At 46.9% G+C, this 26,206-nt stretch overlaps 1 protein-coding gene across 1 annotated transcript in view; it reads right to left on the reverse strand.

The window, feature by feature from the left end:
* The window catches only part of LOC147663243 (glutathione S-transferase Mu 2-like), a 90,903-nt gene extending 65,637 nt beyond the window's left edge, over positions 1–25,266 (reverse strand). Inside the window, exon 1 of the mRNA XM_086950599.1 lies at positions 25,089–25,266. Coding sequence (XP_086806725.1) covers positions 25,089–25,121 — 33 coding nt within the window. The 5' untranslated portion in view covers positions 25,122–25,266. The remainder of the gene's footprint in view (positions 1–25,088) is intronic.
* Positions 25,267–26,206: the final 940 nt, after the last annotated feature.

The raw sequence follows: 26,206 nt of genomic DNA on the forward strand, positions 1-26,206 counted from the left end.
CGGGAGAGGACCCCTAACTGGCAAACAGACCGCGCTCCTGTGCGGCCTAGTCAGGAGGTTGCAAATCTGAAGCTGGGGGTTGGAGTTGGTGCCCACCCGGCACGGGAGGCGCGGACAGCCGGGAGAATCCCTCTGACAGCTGGCACATAGCAGCAATCACAAGGTAAGTCAGCGCATTTTATGCAGACACGCTACTGTTATACAACCTGTGCAGCTAATACAGGCGGAATGCTGATTCTCGGGCAGCCCGTCACACCGCGCAGAATTCACGCCAGTACGCAGGCCGCCTCAGACGATAGCCGCAAGCCTGTAAATGTAAAGGGAGCACACATATGCTGGAGCTTGAGGCTGGAGGACGCAGGGTCAAGGAAAACTGCAGTGGGCAGCACAAAGGCCTAATGCCGCGAGTATGAGCGGGTCGCAGGAGTCGAGGGCCCGAGGGTGATGGATCCGCCATTTTGTTAGCGACAACGGTGCATAAGTCTGAGATTAGCAGAGTTGAGCGTGGGGCCAAGGCCTGGTGAAGGATAGTGCAGAACGAATTGTGGCAAGCCATATAGCCCGCCAATGACACGGAGTGTAGCTGTGACAGTTTAAATACGGAACGGTCGTAGGCCGGGGAGGTGGATGAGACCGGGCAAATAACAGCAGGTAGCGGCTGGTTGGGCGAGGCCCTTGAGCCCTCCAGGACCACACCGGGCACAATCGGTAAAGGAGAGTGGACACAGTCTGGGGACATAGGTCTGCGTGGAAGATTGTGGTGTAGATAGGCCGCAACTGGTTAAGGACATAAACGCCATACATTTCAGGGCACCATTGGCAAGACTGCTCTGCCGAGCAGACTGAGACACCACCCACACATAGCACTGATAACTACAGTAAGAATGGGGAAACAAAATAAATGGCAGCCCCGGCTTAACTTTGATTAAAAAATAAGCAAATCGGAGGGAGATACTGTCACACAACATCATGCAGAGGACGCAACCACAAGCCAAATACCAAATGAGGACATTCGCACGATGTTCAAAGAGCCCAAAACCAGTCTACAGGGGAGAGACTCAAAAATGGACACACTAGTTGAGGGCATGGACAGAACAGTTCAAAAACAAGAGGGACACCTGGATACGAGAGTATCGGAGACTGAGGACAATCAGACTGAAATGAGCACTAAAATGCTGAAAATGGATGAAGTATTAAACGTCATAAAACAGAAGAACGAGGATTTAGAAGCCAGATTGCCAAGGAACATCATAAGAATTACAGGAATCCCAGAATCAACAGACATTCAAAATATGGAGAAATATATAGAAAATATGATGAGCTATTTGGGCCCGACCTGTCCAAAATGTTCCTAATTGGTCGAGCACATCGCACACTAGGCCCTAGGCCACCACCAGGGGGCGATGGCACAACCAATATTGGCGCAGGTGTTAAACTATAAGAGATCATGAAACGATCTTAAGGCTGGCCAGGGAGAAAAGTTCCCTCAACTATCAAGGAAACCAGATTTCAATGTATCCAGATTTCATGTTGCAAGTGCAAGCTGCTCGAAGGAAATTCTTACCGGTCAAAAAAATACTGCAACAACCTGGAACCAAATATGCACTAATTTAGCCTGCTAAGCTCCAAATCCAAGGACATGGTCGACCCACTTTCTTCACAGCAGCACAAGTGGCATTGAATTATGCGAAACAAAGGATCAAAAACAACAGAAGATAAGAGAAGTCCAGGCAGAGACCAATTTGAGTGATACTGACTGAACCAAGAGAGAACTGGCGTGCCGGTCCTGCATATAAGTGCCCCGTTCAGTTGCCCCAATCAGTATCGCTTTACACAAAGCAGTTCAGAGATCTTGCAAAAGACGCTGCATCAGACTCTTGACAGGTTGGGTGGTAGCCTTTCAGTTAAACGGAGGTACAGAGAGACATTTAGAACTATGAGTCATGGTCGCACGTTGAGGGCTCGGCCACCCTGCTGAACATGCAGGGGTGTTGGCCGGCAGCCCACGTACCCTCATGGGATGAATCTCGTGTATTTTGAAATCCAGGGAATTTGGTTTGAGTTAATGGGGAATTTGGAGGGAAGTACACAACCTGATTGGGGGGGGGGGGGGGGGAGGGGGGGGGGGGTGGAGTGGAATTGCTTTGTTATGAAGAACCACCAGAACCTGTACAAATAGGTAGTTATTGGGAGAAGAGGTCACACACTTCAGTCCATATACATACACGAGAAGTGGGAGATTGTAGGTTGTCCGGACGTGCTATTACACAACAGATAAACTACTCCGTAACAAAGATATGGCCAATCACTTTGTATACCCAACATATGTTATATATCAATGCCATGAATACACCGACATGCCTTACTTGGAACGTAAGGGGGCTCAATGATCTAAGGAAGACTAGATTGATTCACTCATCTCACCAGACACACGGTAGACATATGCCTACTGCAAGAAACACATTAAACAAACGAGTCAGCTGGAATGCTTAAAAATAACAGAAGGGGGTTGATCTTGGATGCTGATATTCAAACTATTCCCGAGGGGTAGCGGTACTAATAAGGAAAGGCCTCCAGTGGAAGACACACCACACAATAAGAGACAGAGACCGGAAGGTACATCCTGATACAGGGAGAGCTATACAACAGTCCATTGGTAATAGTAAATACATATGGCCCAAACTCAGACAGTTCCACTTTTTTTCCCAACAGATATGGCGCGAGCTACAGGCGATGGGGAATGCGGCAATTTTATGGGGTGGCAATTTTATGGGGCTGGTATTTTAAAGTGGTCATTTCAACAGTGGCAGACAGAGAGGGTGCACCCCGGGAACATCACCCAAAAGCAGCAGCGGTGTTGAAAGAGGCTACCAGACTCCTGGAGAGCATTACACCCCAATGTCAGGGAACGCACTTGTGTAACATCATAGGAACGCGTGGTCGAGACTAGATTACTGGCTTACATCTAAAGATTTGCATGCCTGGGAAGCAGAAACAACTCACCATCCACGTACATTCTCAGATCATGAACCCGTGCAACTAAAGCTACACATACCTAAACCATACAGCCAACTGTTTAGCTGTAGATTTCCATCAAGTGCTCTACTAGAGCAGGTGTTCCGGAAGCTTTACCAACTAAGATAGACTATTTCACATTAAATAAAGGCACAGTGGATTCAAAGGGAACACTCTGGGAAGCATTTATGGTGGTAACAAGAGTGGAATGCATAGTACTGAAGACAAGAGTGCTCATAGACATGCGTAATACCATCAACAGATTGGAGCGACAAATAGAGATCTAGAACAACAACATATCAACCCCTCCCCTAAAATGATAGCACATATCAGAACCAAACTGACAGACTTTCAAGATGAAGCAGAGAGGGAAACAAAATATATGCACAGGCACGTAAATACGGGGAGGGTGAGCGGCCAGGGAAAACACTAGCAGGTCTGCTCCAAGCACCAAGAGTTTCCACATACATAAACGAACTTCGTAATGAAAGGGGTACACCGGCTCGAACGCCTTTCGATATACTATGCAGGATGACACAATTTTACCAAAAATTAAACACATCACAAACGGATCAGCCGCAGTCTGACATAATTGAATACCTAGACACAGTAGGGTTAGCGTGGTTCAATAGATGGCACCATGAATACATAGAGCACCATTTACTGCGGAAGACATTAGGCAAGTTATAAACAGCATGCCAGCATTCTACAAAGAATATACAGACATACTAGCGCCTAGATTACTGCAGGTATACCTGGAAGCACAGGAAACAGATTTTTTGCTCCAGACACTGCGCAAGGCTACCATAATAACTACTTAAACCAGATAAAGACCAGACATAACCGGAATCGTACCGACAGTTGTCCTTAATAAATTTAGGTGCTAAGATGTATGCTAAAGTATTAACAAACAGGCTACAACCGATGCTCCTTCCAACCAAGAACCAGTGCCACTCACTTGTGTGACAACATTCAATGGGCTATCAAACTATATGAAAAAAACCATAAACAAACATTGGAGTATCATAAAGTCAGCAAAAAAAGACTGGGAAAAACCTATGTTTTCTTTCAAAAAAGGCCGAAGCTTAAGAGATGCCCTGGTTCACACCCGCCCGAAACATAAGACTGACCCTCAGACACCCTCAGTCACAACAGCATGGGGTCTTCCTCCCATCATAGGACATTATCCATGCTCAGACTGTAGTATATGCCATCTTACAGAAGCTTCAAAATCACTGTCTTTGGAACCAGGAAAAATCTGGACACAAGTTGCTCATACGAATTGCAACTCAAACAATGTGATATACCTGATAACATGTCCCTGTTCCCTACGTTACATCGGCATGACAACAAGAAAAGTGAAACAGCGCATTGGTGAGCACCGGAGTAATATCCGATGCAAAAAATTAACAACCAAACTGAGCCGACATTTTTTTGAACATAACCATACCCCGATTGATATGAAATGGACAATAATTGAAAAAATTACTGGTACCACAAACATCCCTACCAGACTCTTTGAGAAAGAACAGCGGTGGGTGTACCGTTTAGGTACCAACATCATTGGGCTCAATGATGATATCCCATGGAACACTGTACTTAACTGAAACCCTTTGACTCTAATGTTTGCCAAAGTCACCAATCATGTACGTCCGATCAGTAGCGCACTATTTACAAATAAACATCAATGTTGTAAAATACCAAGAATCTAATTCCCAGACTTCGATAATATTCACAGTCATGCAGTAAACATTGCGCTTATTTTACTCTGCGCTCTTATAAAACATGCAGATACAAGTAGATCTCATTAAAATACACAAGCCAATACAAATTGTGTGATACTGGCGCAACAGTAACACTGCTGTTATTCATATCCCCAAAACTAATGATCGGCCAATATAGCCTCTAGCCTCGATGTAAAAAATACTATGCAATGTTTTGCATGGCAACAAGCACAACCAAGGCTTGCCGCTGTATACATCTCTTATTTTTTATTTTGTTGTCTTCTCTTTAAAGACCGAAGACCGAAGCCCGAAGTCAAGGATTGGCCCGCTAATGCAAGCCTCTCTTTGGAAACATAACACGATGTTTCCATAGAAACGAGTGCAACCAAGCCTCGTTTTCACCGAACCGCGCCCACGGGAAAGAACACCCTGGCCTCGATCGGGAATAGCCACGCCCACCCGGAAGAGCGCCAACAGCGTTACACAGCCCTTTAAAACAAATCCACCGGCCCCGCTCTCCATCGTCGGGGTCCGGTAGAGGTAGTACGAGGTGTACAAGCGGGCTGCGAGTGCTGAGGGCGTGAGTAATGCTGCATTGACGATCGGACCAACTCCATACTATCAAGCTAAGTCAATCGCGATTCCGTATGTTCCTAGCCTATGTTTTCTTATCTTTAGGATGTGCCAGGGACACTCCAACCCCCCTCCTGAGACCCATGGTGCAGATAGCGCCAATCTTTAAAGTGAGACTTGTTTTTATTTCATACTTGCGTGTGTGGGTCACTGACTCTTTGTCTATTGATCCTTTGAAACACTTATACCATGTGATTTTAACCCCCTGAAGCCACTCACGGCTTATTTTAAATCACTATTTTCACTACACTTCCCAGAACTAGTTGTATCATCCCTAGAGGGTTTGTGGATGGTGCTTAACTCTAGTAGTTATTCTGGGAACACGTTTGCTGCCACTTATTTGGAACACCATGAACCGAAAAGTACTTTGGCATAGCCCTACAAATAATTGTTCGTTTGTCTTATATGTCTGTTCGTACTTTTTTGTTCCACAGGTGCCGAAACACTCCAAAATTAGGAGTGATTTTTGGAATGAGCATTTGCTCTTCCTATTTTTATGCACTTTAAACACCTTTTTATTATTTTTTCACTTTCACGTCCCCAGGTCAGGGTGGACGATTAGAGAGTCCATACCGCCGGGGTTTATCATTGTCCTGACGAATGCCTAGGTAAAATAAAACCAACACTAAGGCTGAAACATGTTGACATACTAATGATATATTAATTCTGAATTAAACCAATCATTACCTTTGGCTTTACAATTCAGACACATAGAACTCTTGTATTCGTGTCCTAGGGATCATTAATAAACTTTTTCTAGATACCCTTTAGACACTTTTAAGTTTAAGTTTGATTTATCCTCACAACACACCCTTTACACAATACCAGCTCCGCAGTCTTCTGGCGTCGCAGCACACCGAAGAGGCATTAGGTCTCTTCGGTGGGGCCCGATGATGAAGCATGACACTGACTAGGTCGGTGTGTGAGGGCTTTCCTTCAAACCCAAATAGGGTGTGAATATCTTGAACCTGTTGGCTCCATCCAAGTGGCTTATAAGAGACATTAACCTCTCTTCTTTTGTTTATTGATATATTACTGGGGATCAAGAGAGTGTTCCTGTACTTCCCTATCTCTCCCATTGTTTTTCGGTACAACCGATGCTCCCCATGATCGCACTTCCAAACCTATCAGGCTTTATACCAGGTCGTTTGAAGGCGCAAAACCTCAGAATAATATTTGGTTTGCTACATTATTTGGCTCCACAGGTTCAAGCAGTGGCGGCACTGTTGATGCCACTAAGGCATTTGATTCTTTGGAGTGGAAGTTTCTCTTCATGTTATTAACCCGCATAGGGCCAAGTCCAAATTTTATTAAACAAATTCAATTACTCTACACAACACAGACGGTGAGTCAGGGTGAATGGTCAAATTTCAGATCCGATCACAACAAGAGGGACACGACAAGGCTGCCCTTTATCGCCTCTTCTTTTTGCGATAGCCACCAAACCACTGGCAGCCAGGCTCCGCCAACATCATACACAGCACAGTATAGGGTTTACATCTAGGGGTCTACTTATATCAATGTACGCACACTATATGACCATTTATTTAATAAATCCTAAAGATAATTTTGCTACAGTGATGAGCGAATTGATTCGCTGTGGCGGGCTTACTGGAATTCAGATAAATTGGGCTAAGTCAACGATGCTACCACTCACCGATACCACCACTCAATTGGACTCCAAATTCTCAATACAATGGGCCACAGGTACGATCATTTATTTGGGCATATGAATAAGTAGGAATATGCAGGAACTGTGGTTGGCTAACTATGGAGGAATAATAGACTGGCTCGACAGCAAAATACAGAAAGGGAAACAACTGCCACTATCCCGGATAGGACGCATAGCAATAACAAAAATGGAAATACTCCCTAAACTACTATATTTAGTCATAAACATTCCAATGCCCTTAAATGTACATTTTTTTCAAGAGACTCCGTACTACTAAACTGGAATTAAAATGGGCCGGTAAACAACCTTGGGTCTCCTGGTAATTATAAACTCTACCATTTGCACAAGGGAGTTTAGTTATGTGCGTATTGCGCACAGCCACAGTTTCTGCATTACTGGCAACACCCCACACCATATCAACCTCTGTGACAATAGAAATTGATAGGGTGCCACCCCCTCCCATTGAACACGGCTATCAGCAGTACAAGAAACCTAACCTAGAAAATGAAACGGTTGAAACACTGCGATGGGCCTGGCAGGAGCTCGCAAAGCGGGCACGCCAAAAAGTTTTATTTGCGCCATCTATGCCAATCGGCGATAATACACTTATAGCACCACTACTAGACAACGCTGCCAAGAGGCGAGCGTCATCTCACGAGCTAGTGACAGGGAGCGATTTGTTTCCAGGTGGCACGTTTCCAGCATGTGCAAATCGGCAACACCTACAACATCAGATATGCTGTTATACTACCAGATTAGAGGGCCATGCAGAGCTAGATATTGAAGAATTTCCCCTAATACCCCCTACATTACCAGTCCTGGAAAATATTTTATCCACATCTCCCTGCAAACTGATAACGTGCCTCTACAGCATCACCCAGAGGGAATCCCAGATTACCATAGCTCAATCTAAAACTGACTGGGAGTCGGACACCAATATCATTATTATAGACAAACAATGGACGTTCTGTTGTGCCCAGCTTCAACACCTCTCACCCAATTATCGGCTGAGGCGGATTCACTCCAATTATCTGCACAGATTGTACCGCACACCAGCATGGGATTACATCCAGACACACGCTGCTGGAGGGGTGGATCCCAAAGAGCCACATTCACCTAGCTGGTAATGCAGACAGATAGCACAGTTCGGCTAAAAGTGTTTAGTTGCATTGGCCAAATGACTAACAATCATCTGATCCACACATCGCTGATAGCAGTATTGGGATACGTGCTAGAGGTCCCGAAGGGTCAGAAAATTCACGGCAATCCTGCTCCTCTTAGCAAAGATTTTGTGAATTTCACAGAAGTGTTACCCATATACCAATGCAGGACTGGGTAGGTAAGGTGCAATAAAGAAACAATGTCCTGAGAGGTAAAGATCTATAGACAGTTAAAGCATGCATGCACATAGCATTACTAGTAAAGAAAGGAGAAAATGTGTTGGTATGCCAAAAGATAGGTAATCATCTTTATATGTTACATTAATTTCATGGTCAGTTTTATACAGTTAAGAAACAGCACTGCAAAAATTCAATTTGTGACAACCATATAAAACTTGATGCAAAAAAAGTGTACAAAGTGCAGGTGGCGACGCAAGTGAAGGTGAACAGCGTGGACAGTGCACTGTGAATAAAGTGCAGATAATTTACAGTGAGTGGCTCGGAAGTAGATGTGACAACATGATATCACAATGGTACAAGTTCTTTCAATTAAATGTAGAGCCACAATTGAGGAGTGCGCATGTTATTCAGACTGTTAGGTCGACAGCGTTTCGATCCTTGTAATTTCGGATAGTCATCAGGACTGGGTTGTCTGACTTGGGGCGTGTTGTAGTCTGGTCCAGATAGCAAGAATCAGCTATCTAGTAGTTAATCCTCAGAGGGAAAGAGCAGCAGTCTGTGGTAACTTGTGCTGACCGAATCATAGTTGGTAGGAGGATTGCAGGTGTGCACTTGTTAGATCAGTGCTTTGATCGGCTGTCTGTATCAAGCCGTGTGGAAGCACAAACACTTGTTAGATCAGTGCTTTGATCGGCTGACTGTATCGAGCCGCGTTGAAGCACGAACGCCGAGTGAATCGGCGTTTGCGGCGGCTTCACTGGATGCTAGCGTCTCCAAGCAAAAAGGCAGGTGGCAATACATTGGAAGAAGCAGACCCCTCCAACTATAGCAGAATGGGTGGGTTCAGCCACATACTGCAAAGATAAAAGTCAAAATTATTGGGAGCTAATGCCAAGTAGATCTAGGCCAAAAGACATATGGGGTCCCTGTGTGACTTGGTTGGGAACAGGTGGGGCAAATGTTCGTACTGATTAAGGCATGAACAGAAGCTAAAACTACGAGAAGATGGATGTGCATTCGGGTACGAGTCGGCCACACTGGACGGGTACGACACCGTTCACCAGGACGTAAAGCACAGTACTCTGGACATTGTAACTGTTGAGTAGGTAATGCAATGGACCCATTAAAAGTGCAGTGAAGAAATATACAAGTGAATGTTAGGATGATACAAAAAGGTGACGGTGGTTTCTTTGCTTTAAAGTAAACTTGTTCTATATGTTATTATAGGTATAGACATGTAGATTATAAACATGCGAGATCTTTAATTGATCTTAACACTGGTGTACCAACTACTTATTAAGATCTGTGAATGTGTTAAAAAGAAATGCAAAAAAAAAATTTAAAAATAAATGAATAATGCCAGATCTGCTTACGGGTTTAAGGTGCTTAAAGTGGATTCCAAATGGCAAGACTTAAAATGCTGCATGTGGCATGCTTAGCTTTCATACTGCAACTGTTGATGGAAAAAAATGAAATAAGAAGCTCCATACAGTTTTAGAATCCAGCTTGTTCACATATACTACCGTTATGTAGTGACATTTTCTGCCTTTCAAACTATGGTCAAGAATAGCTAAAATATGAGAAATGGGCCACTGTTTTGCTATTAATAGCAGAAATATTGCCAGAAAACCTACATTATGGCGAAGATGTGGCCCTGTTCTAGGGAATGTCAGAACACCACTGGAACGTCGACATTGTGTCAAGGGAAAGCAACGGTTGTCTGAAGGACGGAGAGAATGTTACCATTAATCTACACGGTTTCTCATTAGAAGGGCCACCATAACACCAGAGATAGCCAGAATATCACCAAAGGTATTCACATGCTGTCAAGAGTGGGCCACTTCGATTCCAGACATCACCAAACATGCTAACATTCTGTCAAGGAGGCGCAACTTTGCCAGGGAAAACCACAATTGTGTAACGCATGACCACATGTTGTGAAGTATAGGAAACTAATGTGCCAGGGATAGTAAACATGGACTACCACGGTCACAGAAGTAGCTGGAATGTTAGGAAAAAGTGTAGATTTTGTGAAGAATAGCACCTATAATACCAGGGACAGACAAATCATTGCTACAAATGCCCAGGTTATGCAAAGTTGACCTACTACTAAAGCAAGAGTGTCTACAAAATGCCTACATTAAGCAATGTTTGGCAATAAATATGCTGTTAGCCAGAACATCACGAAAACTGTCCAAAAGAGTTTGAGGGTGGGCCACAGCAGTACTAGATATAATCAGAAAGTTGCCAAAGATTCCTACTTTGTGTCAACACTGAGCCAGGGGTAGCAATAATGTCGGGCAAGGTATGGCCAGGATGGCACCTTACTAATCCAGAGATAGTCAGAACACCTCCAAAATGACCTCCTGTGCATCAGATAACAGTCACCATTATGAAGGGCATAGCCAGAATTATGTTAATAGCCACAATGGGTTAAGGAGGGGGAGAGGAGCACCAACCTACCACGGGTAAACAATGCAACATACTGTCAATTCTAAATATTTCAATAACGCCCACAATAGGTTAAGGCGGTGGACTGTTACATCAGGGACAGTCAAAACGTTGTCAGGAGAGGCCACAACACTTAAAGGCCCATTATGTAGGAAGAATATCGTTAAAAAATCCCAGCATATTTTTATAATGTGGCAATTGTGCCAGGGACACGCAGGTCTCTGCAAAGAACGCCCATCAGTCTATGACAGCACATTATCATTCTAGAATAGCCGGACCACCACAAACAGTTCCAGCACGTGTCAGTGTAAGGGATTGCCAGGGTGCTGCAACAGATTCCCACAGTATGTCAAGGACAGGCTACTTTTGCGGCAGGGATAGTAAAAAATGCACACAATCCCAAGTGGGCTACTTCTGAACGCGAAGTAATCAGTATGTTGCCAAAACGCCTAAAGTCTGCAACGAGTAGGCCACCAGAGATAGGTAAAACATTGCAAAAATGTAGAACGCCATCAAGCTGCCCATAATAGGTCAAGGATGAGTATGTATAATGCTAGGTATAGCTATATCTTTAAAAATGCCCTAATAGGTCAAGGGCGAGCCACTACTCTGCAGGGACATTCGTTATTTCACAGAGGTCTAGTTTTTGTCAAGGCTTCTTTACTGTTATGGCATAAATAACCATAATGATGACATAAATCGCCATTTTATGTTAGCGACAAGCCACCATTACTTCAGGCTGAAGTATGAAGATCACTAAAAACGCTCACATCAAGTGAGCAAGGGTAACTATTATAACTGGACCTTTCATAACGTGGTCATACGTTCACCGCATTTAAAAGAAAGGCAACTATATGCCAGAAACAGCCAGAATGTTGCCAAAAACACCCACACTATGCCTAGGATAAAAGTCAAGATTTCCAGGAATAGTAGGAATGTTCTCAAATACAGTAACCTAATTATGGACCACCACTGTTTCTCTTCCGGTATAGCCAGATGGCCACCAAAAAGTCCACACAATATGTAATGGATGAGCAGCATGATTCCACCATATCCAAATCACAACAAGACTTCTAGAAGAGCTCACACACCACCTAACCTATCCAGCTGCCCGTGCGTTGAACTTTCAGGGGCACACAACATTAGGATGCTATTGCAGCATCTTGGATAAGTAGATCATGATTGTGGTATTTCTCTGCCAGCAACAGAGATGGTGGAGGAAGTCATTAATCTACATGAAGTTTTAGGTCTGGCTTGACAGAGTTTAAAAATATTTCTAGAGCGCGCGTACACCGAGCGGTTTCATGGCGCTATGTAGTGCTACCACCTAAGGAACGAAAAAGACTGGGGGCCAAGAGACTATTTAAGAGGGAAAGGCCTGGGTAAAAAGAGAAGTTTTAAGGTCTTTACGAAAAAGGGGGTACTGGGGGCAAGATCTCAGGTGGAGTGGGAGGGAATTCCAAAAGGCAGGAGCCAAGGTAGAAAATTCGGATCCTCCCCATTTTTTCCGTTTAAAAACGAGGAACAATGAGGAGTTGATGAGTGGCAGATCGCAGTTCTCTAGACGCGGTGTAGTCGTGGATTGCAGAGCCAATAAATGCAGGAGCAGAACCAGACCGGGCATTGAAAATAATGCAACCCAGCTTGAATAGGGCGCGTTGTTGGACGGGGAGCCAATGTAGTGATTTAAGAAGGGGCGTGACATGATGTGATTTGGGTAAGTTGAATACCAGGCGAGCCGCCTGGTTCTGGACCAGCTGGAGACGCCTCATGAGGTACGCCGGCATGCCATGATAGGCGGCATTGCCGTAGTCCAAGCGGGACGTCACCATCGCCAGAAGAATGAGTTTGAGGGCAGGAGGGGAGAAAAACCGGGAAACTTTGCGAATTGTCCGAAGAGAGAGGAAGGCTGAAGAGACGACCGCACTGACTTGAGAATGAAGGGACAGTTGTTCATTGAGTTTGAAGCCAAGGGTCTTAACAGAGGAAACGGGAGTGGGCGGGGAACCTAAAGAAAGGGGCCAAAAAAGAAGACCAGGGACTGGAGCAACTACCCGTCAACACCAATTCCGTTTTATTGGGATTGAGTTTCAGGTGGTTGTGGTTCATCCAGTCCTAAATGAAGGTCATTACAGACTGAAAATTGGATATTGACGCAGAGGAAGAGGATAAAGAAAAGATAAGCTGGAGGTCATCTGCATAGTTGTAGAAGGAGACCTCCAGCTGTTGTAAAGCAAAGATATGGGGCAATCTAAAGATTAAATAGCAGTGGAGACGGAGAGGAACCTTGGGGGACCCCGCACTGCACAGGGCGAAAGTCAGCTGAATAATCACCCAAGCGAACTGCTTGAGTGCGGCCACTCAGGAAGGAGGATAGCCAGAGCAGGGCCGACCCCCCCCCCCCCAGATTCCCGCCGCCTCGACACGTGAGTGTAAGATGGCATGGTCTACCGTGTCGAACGCGGCGGAGAGATCGAGGAGGACCAAGGCCTGAGGCTGACTAGTATCCATCCCCTCCCGGAGGTTATCCAGGACAGATATTTCCACTGACTCTGGAGTGTGCGGGGCAGAAACCTGCCTGCCTGGGGGCCAAGACACTGTTCCTTTCCACAAAGGAGCTCAGAGTTCTAACATGGCGTTCCAGTACCTTGGTCAGGAACAGCAGGAGTGAAATCGGGCGGTAGTTAGTTGAAACAGAAGGGTCCGCCCCAGGTTTTTTTAAGATAGGTACAATCACCGCTGACTTAAGTGAAGGAGTGACGATACCCTGGGAAAGTGAACTGTTGAGGAGTGAGAGGGGGGGTGAGGGACAGAAAGAATACATCTGTTTTAAAATATAAGTAGGACAAGGATCCAATGGGGAACCAGACTTGACCAGAGGGAGAAGGGAAAGGAAAGAGTCATCCGTGAGAAGGGGAATAGAGTCCAGACGTGCTGCGACTGGGGGACAGCGAGGATTAGTGAAGGAGGGGGATGGGAGAGGAATCTTGGCTCTAATCGTGCTAATTTTGTCAAAGAAAAAAAAAAAGAGTTGAGAGAATCGCAAATGAATTGTGAGGGAGAGGGTTTGAGTGGGGCCATGTCAGAGTAGGCTAAGTCTTGAACAATGGAAACAATTTCTCTGGGCCTGTTCTCGGCGAACTGGATTTTAGATGGGAAATAGGCCTTCTTGGTTTCCAGGATGGATTTCTTGTAAAGGGCCAGAAGGGTGATATAATGAGTTCTTGAAATGGAACCCTAGTCCCGCCGCCAGAGGCGCTCTGCTTGACGAAGATTGAGTTTTAGGATCTTCAATTCGTCGGTAAACCAGCGGTTGGCATCTTTGGAGCGCTTCGATGTAATGCGTTTTAAAGGGGCGACTGAGTCACAGCCAGCCCGTAACCAGCCATTGATGGATTCCACTTGTCCAAGGGATGACAGCCCTGAGAGATCAGGGCTGGAAGCTGAAAGTGTGGCAGCCAGGGCAGCTACATCTACGCGGTTCCATGATCGTGCCCAGATGTTCTTGGCGGGAGGGAGCTTAGGGGTTGAGAGGAGGGATAAGGAGAAGGAAATAAGAAAGTGATCGGACCAGGTGCAGGGAGAGATAGATAGTGAAGTGACCGGGCAGTCTCGGTACCAAATTTGATCGAGGATGTGGCCCAAACTGTGAGTGGGGGCGTGAACAGCAGAGGTGAAGTTGAGAGAGCGGAGGGTTTCTGAAAACTCCTTGGAAGCTGTACACTCAGCAGGATCGGAGGGCCAGAAATTGAAGTCCCAAGAACGACAACAGACGAGTGGTTGACTGCCAAAGTGGCCACCAGAGCTTGAAAACTAGGAAGAAATAATAACGGGGAGGACGGGGGTCGATAAATGAGGACACACGTAAGAGGGGGAGTAAGGGAAGTGAGCGGGCCACTAAGCAATCTGATGAACCCAGAGGGGAAAACGCAAGAGGTTGGAAGATGATGTCTTTACGGGCAATCATAGCAACTCCTCCACCTGGCTTGCCGGAAGAGCGATCAGCTCGAAGGGCGTAGTAAGATGAGGGGAGTGTTGCCAGTAGGGAGGGAAGGGAGCGGTCAGAGAACCAAGTCTCAGTGAGGAATAATAGGTCGGGTTGATGCAGATCCAGCAGCGTAAAGAGTTCGTGTTGATGCTTGACTGCCGATCTGGTATTAAGATACATTGCGGAAACAGCCGTGAGGGAAGAACCACTGGGTGTCAGAGTAAACAGGCGTCCGGTCGAGGGCGATGGCGAAGAGCGGATAAGGGAGAGGGTATGAGGTGTAGAGGCCCAACCTGGTGATTCGGGCTGATACAGCATCCTCTAGTGGCCACTGGCCTTGAAGATCGGTCAGCTGAGCAGATAAATATTCGGTGAGGGGGGCAGAGTGACCAGCCCCTAGCCTCGGTCGGCCGCGGACGGGCGCAGACGGGCTTTCCTTAGGCGCGCCTTCGGCGCACAAATGTCGCGCCCGCTGCGGACGTCCGCTGCGCTTCCGGGGGAGGCACATGATGTATAGGAGAATGGACAGATGGGCGGTGGGCGTGGCCTCCAAAGGGGGCGTGGCCTGCAGGCTGAGCGAGGCGCTGGAGAAGCATCCCACGCCAGGTAAGAGACAGCGATAAATCCGCTTTTCAGCAGCGTGCTGAAGTGAAGGGGCAAGTAAGCATTAAAATACAATGAATAAAGAAACACACAGTTTTAAAATAAGCAGCCTCCCGGCTTTTCTGCAGTGTAACTGCTATCTGACTACACCAGGATTTATATACAGTTCTTTGCTTCCACACAAAACATCCATGCCCATGCTATTTAGATGTGGTACTTAACATTACCATACAACATTCCTTAAAGCCAGGCCTTTTGTCATTGCCAGTGTTTGTGAGTAACTTTTAATCAGTTTCAGCTACAAGCAGTTTTTTGTTCTAATCTGGAAATTATGCGGCAGAGATTATATGGCAAATGCAGCAAATCTATTTTTGGGAGTTTTATATAGCGCAAACTCGACCCGAAAGTATCAGTGCACTTTACATGAGCACCAATTGTACTACAGATGGACACATTAATTTTTTGCGTTCGGCACGGGGAGATCAAGTGATTTGCCCAGAATCACAGATGTGAAGTTTCCCTGCCGAGACTCAAAACGGTTCCCCAGCTTCGAGGTCGAATGCTCTAGCCATTAGGCCACATCCTCTCCCAAAAATTATAATTATGTTTAAAAGTCATACCCGCAAAATCACATAATTCCAGTCACCCGGACTCAAGCAAGGGAACAGATTCGGTCAACTGTTCGCAAACTGCTGCCAACACTGAATTTCCAGAGAATTGCATTCCAACACTGGTTTGAACTGGCAGAGGTTGCACTTTCAGTCATTATTTCCAATTAGAGAAGGGCACTTAGACAGCTTTTTGTTGATGTAATAGAAACCACTACGATTGTTCTCTAACCAGTGCTTTAAATGAGCCGGTACTCATCGGTACTGAGTACCGACACTCCTCTACTGCCCTCGAGAGTACTGGTACTCACGAAAAAGGTAGGCTCACTGGCTGTGCTGGGGAGCAGGAGTGGGATGTACCTCTGGCAGCCAAGGCGCCGCTTCCGTCTCGCTGATCTGAGCCCCAGCTGAGCTGTTCAGCAGGGCTTCCTTTGAAAATTGTCCGGGTGCTCGCCATCACGCTGTGATGTGTTTGACGGAGCAGGGTCGGTTCAGGCGAGCAGAGAGGAGAGAGAGGGTGGACAGCGAAAGAGCGCGAAGCAGGTAAAGAATCCGATGTGTAAATGAAAACGAAAGATGTGGAAGAAACAGAGAAGGGCTCCTGGCGTGCGTAAAACAGGCCGGGAGGGGTGGCAGTGAAAGACAGAAAGAAGCAGCTGGGAAGGACGCAAGGGTGATGTCATCTACAGAGACTACCGAGAGTTACAGAGTGAACTTGAGAAAGAGGATTGAAGAGAGCATATTTGGGTGTGAGATAGAGAGAGGGGCATGCGAGCGAGAGGTGTGAAGGGGAGGGTGAAAGGGATAGATTGATGGAAGAGACAAGACATATCTTCTGGGGAGGGTCATGATGAGTTGCTTCGTTTGCTTGGTGTCATAGGAGCTCTTTGGTGTGGTGTGGTAGTATTTTCAGTTTTTTACTCGCGTGCTCAAAAATATAAAGTATTGTGCCAAACAGCAATTAACAGTATGACATTAAGGTGCAACTATTGCAAAAAAAAAAACAAAGACATGTTAACATATTAGCTCATTCATATTTTGTAATGTGTTATCCTGCTTTGTTTATATAAAGACACTTCTCTTGTGTTTTGTTGTGTGCTGCAAGTAATATAGCAGTTAAGTTTCATCACGTCTTGCCCTTAGCCCCGCCCCTTCATTACACCTCTACCTCATTTTAATGAGTACCTGCACTTATTTTTTTTCCATTTAAATCACCGTCTCTAACAGATCGTAGTCAGTCAATTATTGTAACAGAAAGAGGCAAAATCTGTTATCTGTTCATGCTCCCGCAAACTGCATTGTTATTGCGAGTGAATGACGGGCTGTAAATCAGTAGCACATGACCCAACACACTGCCAAGAGCAGAGTATCGCGAGGCACGCCCTTAGGACCCGGCACCCCCGGGCCCCGCCCAGCAGTCGTGGTGGTTGGACGGCCGGGCAGCCAATCGGCAGGCGGCCGCCCCTAATACATCCGGGTCAGAAGGGCAATGACGCACGTCCTGAGTGGCGGGGGCGGAGACCTTTGGCCTATTTAGGGTCAACTCCCTGTGACCGGGGTCTCTGTTCCCCCCCACCCTTCCAGGACTGCATAGTGCCCAGTCGTTGGCGCCACCGCGAACAGGAGCAGCCATCTTTAAGTAACTCCCACCCACCGTCCCTTTAGACTAGCGATTGGGGGGGTGGGGGGGGGGGGGGGGGGGGAGCGTTGTTGCGGAAATATGACCTGCGATCAATAGACAGTGGTTGATGGGAGGCCGCTTGACGGACTCCATAGGCCAGCTCTGAGGGGGGATATGGTGAGCTCTCCACTGGGAGGAAGTCACCACCGGCTGGGGAGGCTCGGGTGACAGAATTCGTGCCTCCCGGGCGTACCAAGGCAGCCGGGTGGTAGGGGGGGTGAGCCCTGGTAATGCCGGACAAGGACCAGGGGTACAGGCCCACCACTCTAAGGGGCAGGTGCACGGCAGCTGGCATAGGATACCCAGTGCGAGATGCGAGCCAGATGGGGCTCCTCCCATAGGGCTGGAAATGTGATAAGGACATTAAATGTCAGAATAACGAAATGTGATTACGATTACCAATTATGCATGTTTTTATGCTTGTCATGTTTATCCAAAGTTAAGATTAAACATGGCCTGCAGCAGTTTCACTTGAGCAACACGCAGCCGGACATTTTTTAGCTGACGGATTGTGCCACCGGTTTAGAAGCATGCCATGGGGGCTTTTTCACAGACTGCTTATGCTGCAAGTAAAGGAGTATGGTTGTTCCACAACTCACAAATACTGGGGTGGGCTTGTTCTTGACACAGATTATGCCCAGATGGGGTCCCTGGTTCGCTGTGCCACTGGATTGAAGCTGGCCTGGCTGATGAGGGGCTGATACCCCTAAAACTGGCCCATGATGCTAGTTTCTGGTCCTGGAGAAATAGGGTCGAGACTGATTTGCTTATGGCTGGGTCTAAACTAGGGAGGCATGGTGAGCAACAGAACGATGGATTTAAAACAAATCTCCTGACTGGGGGTGAGTGAGTGACAAGTTCCAGCACTCTGTCCATCATCTTGTGTTTGCTGGGTTCGTTTTTGCCATGCAATAGGACTGCCTTGGTGTAAGGTAAATATCTCATGACAGGTAGCTGAGCGTGGTCTACGTAAAATGTACTTCAGGAACCCATCATGTTACTATCACAAACAGTAGTACAGCGGAAGTGCAAACCTTAAATGTGAATACGATATCTGCACTGCAACCCATGGCTCTTATATGACTGATGCACAGTATGTTATGTTAAAATATTTATATTGCGCAACGTTCACCTGATCGGTTTCTTGGCGCTTCTGGGATTGAGCTCTATGTGACTGGGGGCTTAGGTGGAGAAGGCTTGCTGGAATAGCCATGTTTTAAGCAGCTTCCTAAAGTGAAAATGCGAGTTGGTGGATCGAATTGAAAGAGGGAGGGAATTCCAAGTTTGGGGGGAGAGCGTGGAGAACCGGATGCCGCCATATTTTAGGCGCTTATATCTGGGGACGGTCAATAAATGTTGACCAGAGGAGTGGAGGGTACGGGACAGAGTGTATTTCTTGATCCCATTGGAGATTAACCTGGGGCCTGTATCTGAAAGGGCTTTATGCGTAATGCAACTGAGCTTGAAGATACTGCGTTGTTCCACAGGAATCCAGTGTAGTTGTTTGAGCAATGGTTTTATATGCTGGCGAGCCGGGCGTTGAAAGATCAGTCTGGCCGCCTGGTTCTGTATTAATTGCAGACGGTGCATCTGGTAAGCAGGAATGCCTGCATAAATTGTTTTGGCATAATCTAGCCGCGAGATGATAAGCGCAAGAACGACCAGAGTTAGAGCTTCTGTTGATAAAAAATCTTTATTTTTTTTATTTTCCGTAACATGAGGAAGCAGGCTGACACCACAGAGCTGATCTGAGGTTTCATCGATAGATCACTGCTGATCTGGACTCCCAAGCTTTTTGCCGAAGAGACTGGGGTAGGCGGAGAGCCCAGGGCTGGAGGCCAAAAGAACCGCTCTTATATTATTAATATTCAGGACCTGCACTAGTGAGTACTGCTCTTATATGATTAGTGTACAGCACTAGTGAACAGGGCTCTTATTGGATTATTGCCAGCACTTGTTACCATGCTTTTATGAATATTGTACAGGACCAGGGTTGGATTGGGATTCAAATTCGTCCCGGGCATGAAAAAAAAGTGGCCCATATTTGCATATTGCCTTTCCTCAAAACACTGCTTCGGCGAAATGTTATCTAAAAAATGGAGGTTTGGGGGGGGGGGGGGAATTCAAAATAATGCACAGATTAATTTATACTGGTGACTGAAAACAAGTGAGGCCACTTCTGCTCGGGCCCCCTGCCCCGCTTGGTATGCATACATTAATGGGCCGGTCGCCAATGGCATCACACTATAAAGCGATTGGACCGTTCCCACAGCACGGGATGCATGTGGGCCTGTCCATGCCTGAAGCAGGCTGGGCTCCGCCTTTTCACCTTTGACTTCAGGTGGTACTGTTTTAGTGTTTCTTTTCTGTACCCGGATTATTGTTGCACACTGATGGGCAAGAGAAAGTTGTAGAAGTCTCTTCCATTTCAACCCTTCTCGTCAAATCCACTTCAATCAACTTGATGCTACAGAGTTATATCCACTGAAATAGAATTAGAAGAGTTGAGAATGTTCCCTCGGCTGTGGCCATATATCTGATGGCAATGCTGTCCCTTTATAACTAATTCGATGCATGGCTCCTCAACTGTCTCTACCAACACCAACAGAGGTAAAGTTCCAGCAGTTAATCCATTCCCCCTGGCAGACGGTCCTCAGCCAACTGCGACTGAAACTTCTTAGACTAATGGCTCAGAATAAATCTATGGCGGTTGCTACTCAAACTAGTTTCCCCTCTGCACTTTTATGTTATGACACAGCCATCTCCGTCTATGAAGAATTCGGAAGTAGTGCTGGTGTCCAAGCCCATGTGCCAGAGTCATTGGAGTGTAAAATATACCCTATGGAGATACTTAAGCTGGATCGGTCTGAGCCGCGTAGCTATTGCAGCCATTCAAGGCGCTTCCAGTGCCTCCGCCCAATCTTCGTCCAGTGCAGCCCCAAGGGGCGTGAAACGTGTCAAGGTGCTTGTGTAAGTGTTTGACAGATCTGTGCAACTTTGTGATGATCCAGGTCACCCATAAGAAGTGATCCTCTAATGGGTTAAATTCAGGGAGGTTAGTCAGGGCATTAATGTAGGGGGTCGGTGCATGGCGGAGCTGAAGGTACCTATGAAACTGGCTACGGTGGAACGGATATTTAATTTGTAGAGTCTGGAATGACTATTCTGTGCATAACATTCCCATTGTAGAAATCCCGATAAGGTCCCACTTACTGAGACTATCCAGTGCCGCTACCTGCGAGAGTAGAGGACCCTCTTCATAGAGGCATCTATTCCATCAACTTGCCCCACAAAACCATCTGCTAGAGGGAGAAACGCCATAGACTAAAACCATACTCTTCACCAGGAGAGAATATCTCTCCTGCCACCATACAGATAAGAAATAAAAGGGGGACCCTACCCCCATTGCCTACTTTTCAGACGCATAAGCGCGTCACCCTGGACTGCATACCACCAGTCGTTAATGATCAAAAGCTGGGGTGCACAATAATATCAATTAAATATCCGCCACAACAATTCCCTCACAGTACGTAGACTGGAAACATTTACTCAGAGCAATACAAGGGGTTCATCCCGCCCCTCCAAAGAAAAGCAGTACGGATGGAATTAAATTTACAGACCCCATATAGTGGGACATCAAATAGAATGTTCTGTAATGGATACACTATTTTAAAATGGCCGACCGACTTGTCTTGAACAAAGGCAAGACAGGCCAAATCCGGCTACATGAGCACTGCTCTTACATGATTAATACCAGCAGTAGTGTGCATGGCTAATCAGGGCTGGCGCTAGGCACGGGCAGCATGGGCAGCTGCCCAGGGCCTCGCACTCAGCCCACCAGCATGGGGCCACGCACTGGTTATGTGTCCTGTCGGTTCCCTGGCGATCCTTTTCAAAGAAAGGTGTCACCTTTCTTTGAAATGGAGGGGCCCCCCCTCCTCGGGCCTCTCCCGGATGGTATCTGGATACATAAGGGAGGGAGACACTCCCTTCAATTGAAAGAAGACCCATGCACAGACACTGTGGGAGGCCCATTGTCCATCATTTTGGCGCCCCCATAGTTTTAACTTTTAGCCCACAAGCAATTCTCACACCTACCGAACTGAAGGTAGGAGAAATGCTTGTGGGCTCAAAGTTAAAACTGTGGGGGGCGACAAAATGCTGGACAATAGGCCTCCCAGTGTGTCTGTGAATGGTCTCCTTGCAAGGGGCCACTTATCTACATTAGAGGGGCCTCGCACATTCCCTTTTAGCCCAGGGCCTCGCAAATCCTAGAACCGGCCCTGTGGCTAATGTATGATCAATGCACAGTACCAGCACTAGTGGTTAATGCACAGCCCCTGCGAGCACTATTCTTATACGATTAATGCACAGCACCAATCAGCACGGCTCTTTTATGATTCGTGAACACCAACACTTTATTTTTCGGCGCAAACAAAGCTGAGATTCTGCGTTTACAGCGAGTTCAGAACTCGGCAGCCTGAGCTCTTGTCGGACTGCCTCGTAGCTGTTCTGCTAGAGCCACTGCCAGAGCCTTACACTGGCTACCTATGCAAGCTAGAATCCAGTTTAAGGCACTCTGTTTAGCATTTAAAATCTTGAATGGCACTAGCCCTGATCTGCTCCGCCCACTGTTAACTTCGTACACTCCTCAGCATAACTTGCGCTCCTTGGGTCAACATCTGGTAAATATACCCAAGTTCAGACTCTGCCGTGTTGGAGGACGCTCCTTTCGACTGTTGGCGGCCAAACTGTGGCACTCCTTGCCTGTATCTATTCGTAGCATTGATGAGCTTCTCCCTTTTCGGAAAGCCATTAAGACCTATCTTTTCCCTCTGACTTAGGTTATTTTCTCTCTCAGTTTCCTTTTCCGGTACAATGATACGGTTAGCGCCGGGACGCCCCTTAGCTGGGGCAGCTGCGCGCTCAAACAAAACATTAACATAACATAACATAACAAGCATGGCTCGCTTATGAATAACCGCTAGTACCAGCGCTATTGAGCATGGCTCGCATATGATTAATGCCAGCACCAGTTAGGATGGTGCTTATATGAATAATGCACAGCACGGCACGGCACTGGTTAGCATGGCCCTTATATGATCAATGCCAGCAGTAGTGATTAATGCACAGCCCCAGCAGTAACAAGCACGGTTCCGATTTGATTAATGCACAGCACCAACACTAGTGAGCATGGCTCATGATTAATACAAGTACTAGTGAGCACCGCTCTCATATGATGAATGCACAGCATCAGCACTGGTAAGCATGGGCCTTACATGATTAGTGCACAGCACTAGTGAGCATGGCTGTTCTATAATTAATGCACTGTACCAAACGAGTTAGCATGGCCCTTATATGAGCCGTGCGCTGAAACAGTACTATTTAGCATGGCTCTCATATACATGATGAATACTAGTGCGATTCGGTTGACCTGGCATTTTTGTACTGGGACAACACCTTAAAAGCAGACTGTCATTACTGACAGTGCCAGCCCTTCTCTGCAAGGCTGGCCTAAGATTGATCATACCGAGTTGGCAACGGTCTATCAGTCCGTGAATGTGTAATGGGACTGTTATAGCTCCTCTCTTCTAGACTAGTATGCTTTACTCAGGTAGTAGCAGTACTTGTCTGAAAGAAGGGCTAGGTAATGATTACATAATGGCATCTGCCTCCCATGAACATCACTTGGAATGATTAACATATACATTCCAAACCTTTAAATACTACAGGTCACAATGCCAAGTATTGAAGGCAAACTTTTTTTATTTTAAACCAAAGCATACATTTGCGAAGTGTCTAGTTCATCCATGAAATATAAGGAATGCAACAACTGAGCCCACTCCTCGAGTCCTCCAAAACTCCTCTGCTGGTCCTCAGACACCCCAGCTGATCGCAGGGCCAACAACAGAGACTTCATCCTGCCTTATAAACACTTAGTCGTCCTTCAGAGACCGTCAGCCAGGTTCAGCTGCCCTTGAGAAGCCCTCAATAATTCATGAGCCTCGCCTTCCTTGCTGCTACCCTTCAACCCCTTAATACAGGTCATTTAATGACTGTAAGAGAAGCATAGCCATGTCAAACACCCTCACCCTGCTCTCTTCCACCCTAGGTGGCAGAAACGTAGTCCACAGTGGACCCTACGAATCTGTTGAACTTCAGGCGGTGCCAGAGACGTCAAATGTTCAGGTGCGCCACAAAGGTCCTCAGCCATCCCTCAAAGACAAGCAACCGGCAATAAGGCGACCCCAGAGCCCTTTCATCAACGCTAAAACCCCTTCAGATGGCTAATACTCTACTGCAGGCCTGAGACAGCTCTCACAGACCGGCACTCACAGACCGGCTCTCACAGACCCTCAAACTCCCGTCAGGCTCTCTCGGGTGGCCCTCACAGACATTCAGTTGGCCCAAGCTTCCACGGGTCCTCCCTTATCCTCAGCAAGCTCTTACAGAGCCCTTTGTGACCCACACCTAGCCCTGTACGCGCTCAATATGCCCTCAGACACTCCACTGGTCCGGCCCACAGACACGGAGTCCTCGGAGTAGGTTAACCCTTTACCCCCTTCCGCTTGTTTCACGTGCCCATACAGTTCTCCCCAGGCACCTTCATACTTCCCCAATATTCGATCACCAACCCTATAGACCAACAGATGCACATTGCCAACACTCAGGACCCTTCAAACCTCCCATACTGGCTCAGGGAATACTGCAGCATTTTAATCTTCTGTTCGAATATCATTTTTCTATTTTTAAGTATATTTACATAATGTTCATACACATTTAGGTTTTGTATTTATTGGCCTGATTTTTGCATAGCTCATTCTTTTTTAATATAGAATCGAATTATAAAAGTAATTACCTGAGCAGGCTCGGAACGTAAAAGATCTTTGCCTGACAAAACCCTACAGTCCACTCTTCACCCCGCGCCACCACAACTCTTCCGCCGCGCGGACAGCTCTAACTCCATACGCCACACCAGGCGCGCAACACCCATTGGACTCACCGGGCTTCAGTAGCCCCCCCTCGTCGTGGTGTGTGGCAGCCCGGGATGAAACAGATCCCGGGCACACACACACACACAGCCGCACCCGAACGTTTCACAGGTCTTTAAAATACCATTTGAATGGTAATTAGGCCTTGCAGTTGTTTCACCCCTTCTAAGAGCCCCTGCAGCTCCACTCTGCCTACTGATTAAAAGTTCAGCCCCCCCCCCGAAATTTTTTCTTAGGCCCCCCGAAACTCGGCTCTAGTTGCGCCTCACCAGCACTCCGTTGACCCCACACGCTCTTACCAACTCACCACAGCCATTCACCGCCTAAATACCACCTACATCGCACACTTCTACAAACTCCGACACGCCCTCCTCTGCTCACCCCTCGGATGTCCCAGTAGCCTAGAGTCATCATGGTTGTCGCGCTGCTCAGGTGGCCTTTTGAAGTTTGAAAGCTGTGCGCGAGAGCGCGTCGGCTACTTGGCGTGTGGAAAGGAAGGACTTGAATGCGGAAGCTGAGGTTCAGACTTTATATCTTTCAGCTGTCAGCCGCGGTGTGCGTGAGAGAGAGAGGCGCCTGGACTCAGGTGGAGGGCCTGAGGGCTGGGGAGGGGCTGGCTGCAGGTAGGGCGGGATCTGGGGGTGGGGGGAGTGCAAGTGAAGCGGAATGGCCTCAAGAAGAGATTATATGGAACACGGAGGAGCCGTGCATGGGGGCAGAGAGAGGGTCTCGCCCTGCATGCCTGCGGCTGTCTGCTAGTCACATGCCATGAGGGTAATTGTCGCCTAGTTCTGAGTTTCGCTTGACAAGCTAAGCAGGCTGGGTCTGCTGGGGTTTTGCAATGACGCGGGTTACAGCTTGCTCAGCACTTGGCGGTAGCGACAGCCAGGACTGCCCGACAATACACCCTGCTGACATGGGCCGTGCGCCTAGAGGGGCTGGGGAGGACACAGCATTTATAGCATGCATACTGTTTAAGAGGGGCGGGAGGGGAGAAACAATTTTTTACTTTGTCTCTTTTTTGGAAAGTGATTCAACACAAACAGAGCGCAGGCCCTTATGCCTGCCCTGGAGAACGCAATGTACGTCTCCGACCGCGCTGGGCTGCCCTCCCCTGAATAGGTGGTCCCACAGTACACTTAAGGCGAAGAGAAATGTAACGAATCTTTACCTCTCAAAAATGCTATCATTGTGTGTCCTTTATTGGGACACAAGAAACGTCTCGAAGTTTAACTTGATTGAATCAAATGGCGATTTATTAAAGTTTGTTTTTTTCAGCGTTCCCCACCTGTTCACAAATCTAAATAAAGTCCGTCCTATTTCTTTTCAACCAATACACTGCAAATGAGGCAGAGCAGTAAGTTGTAGGCATGAAATATTGTCAATCGAAGAAGTGCTTTACCTAGAAGCACATAGAAAACACTGGGCGCAAATCAATTGTAAATGCAAACTGCAGATACAAATCCATTACACCCTCATATTTATGTGTTTCACACAAT

This window comes from Lissotriton vulgaris, unplaced genomic scaffold, assembly GCF_964263255.1.
Source record: "Lissotriton vulgaris unplaced genomic scaffold, aLisVul1.2 SCAFFOLD_2692, whole genome shotgun sequence".
In the NCBI taxonomy this organism is placed as follows: domain Eukaryota; kingdom Metazoa; phylum Chordata; class Amphibia; order Caudata; family Salamandridae; genus Lissotriton; species Lissotriton vulgaris.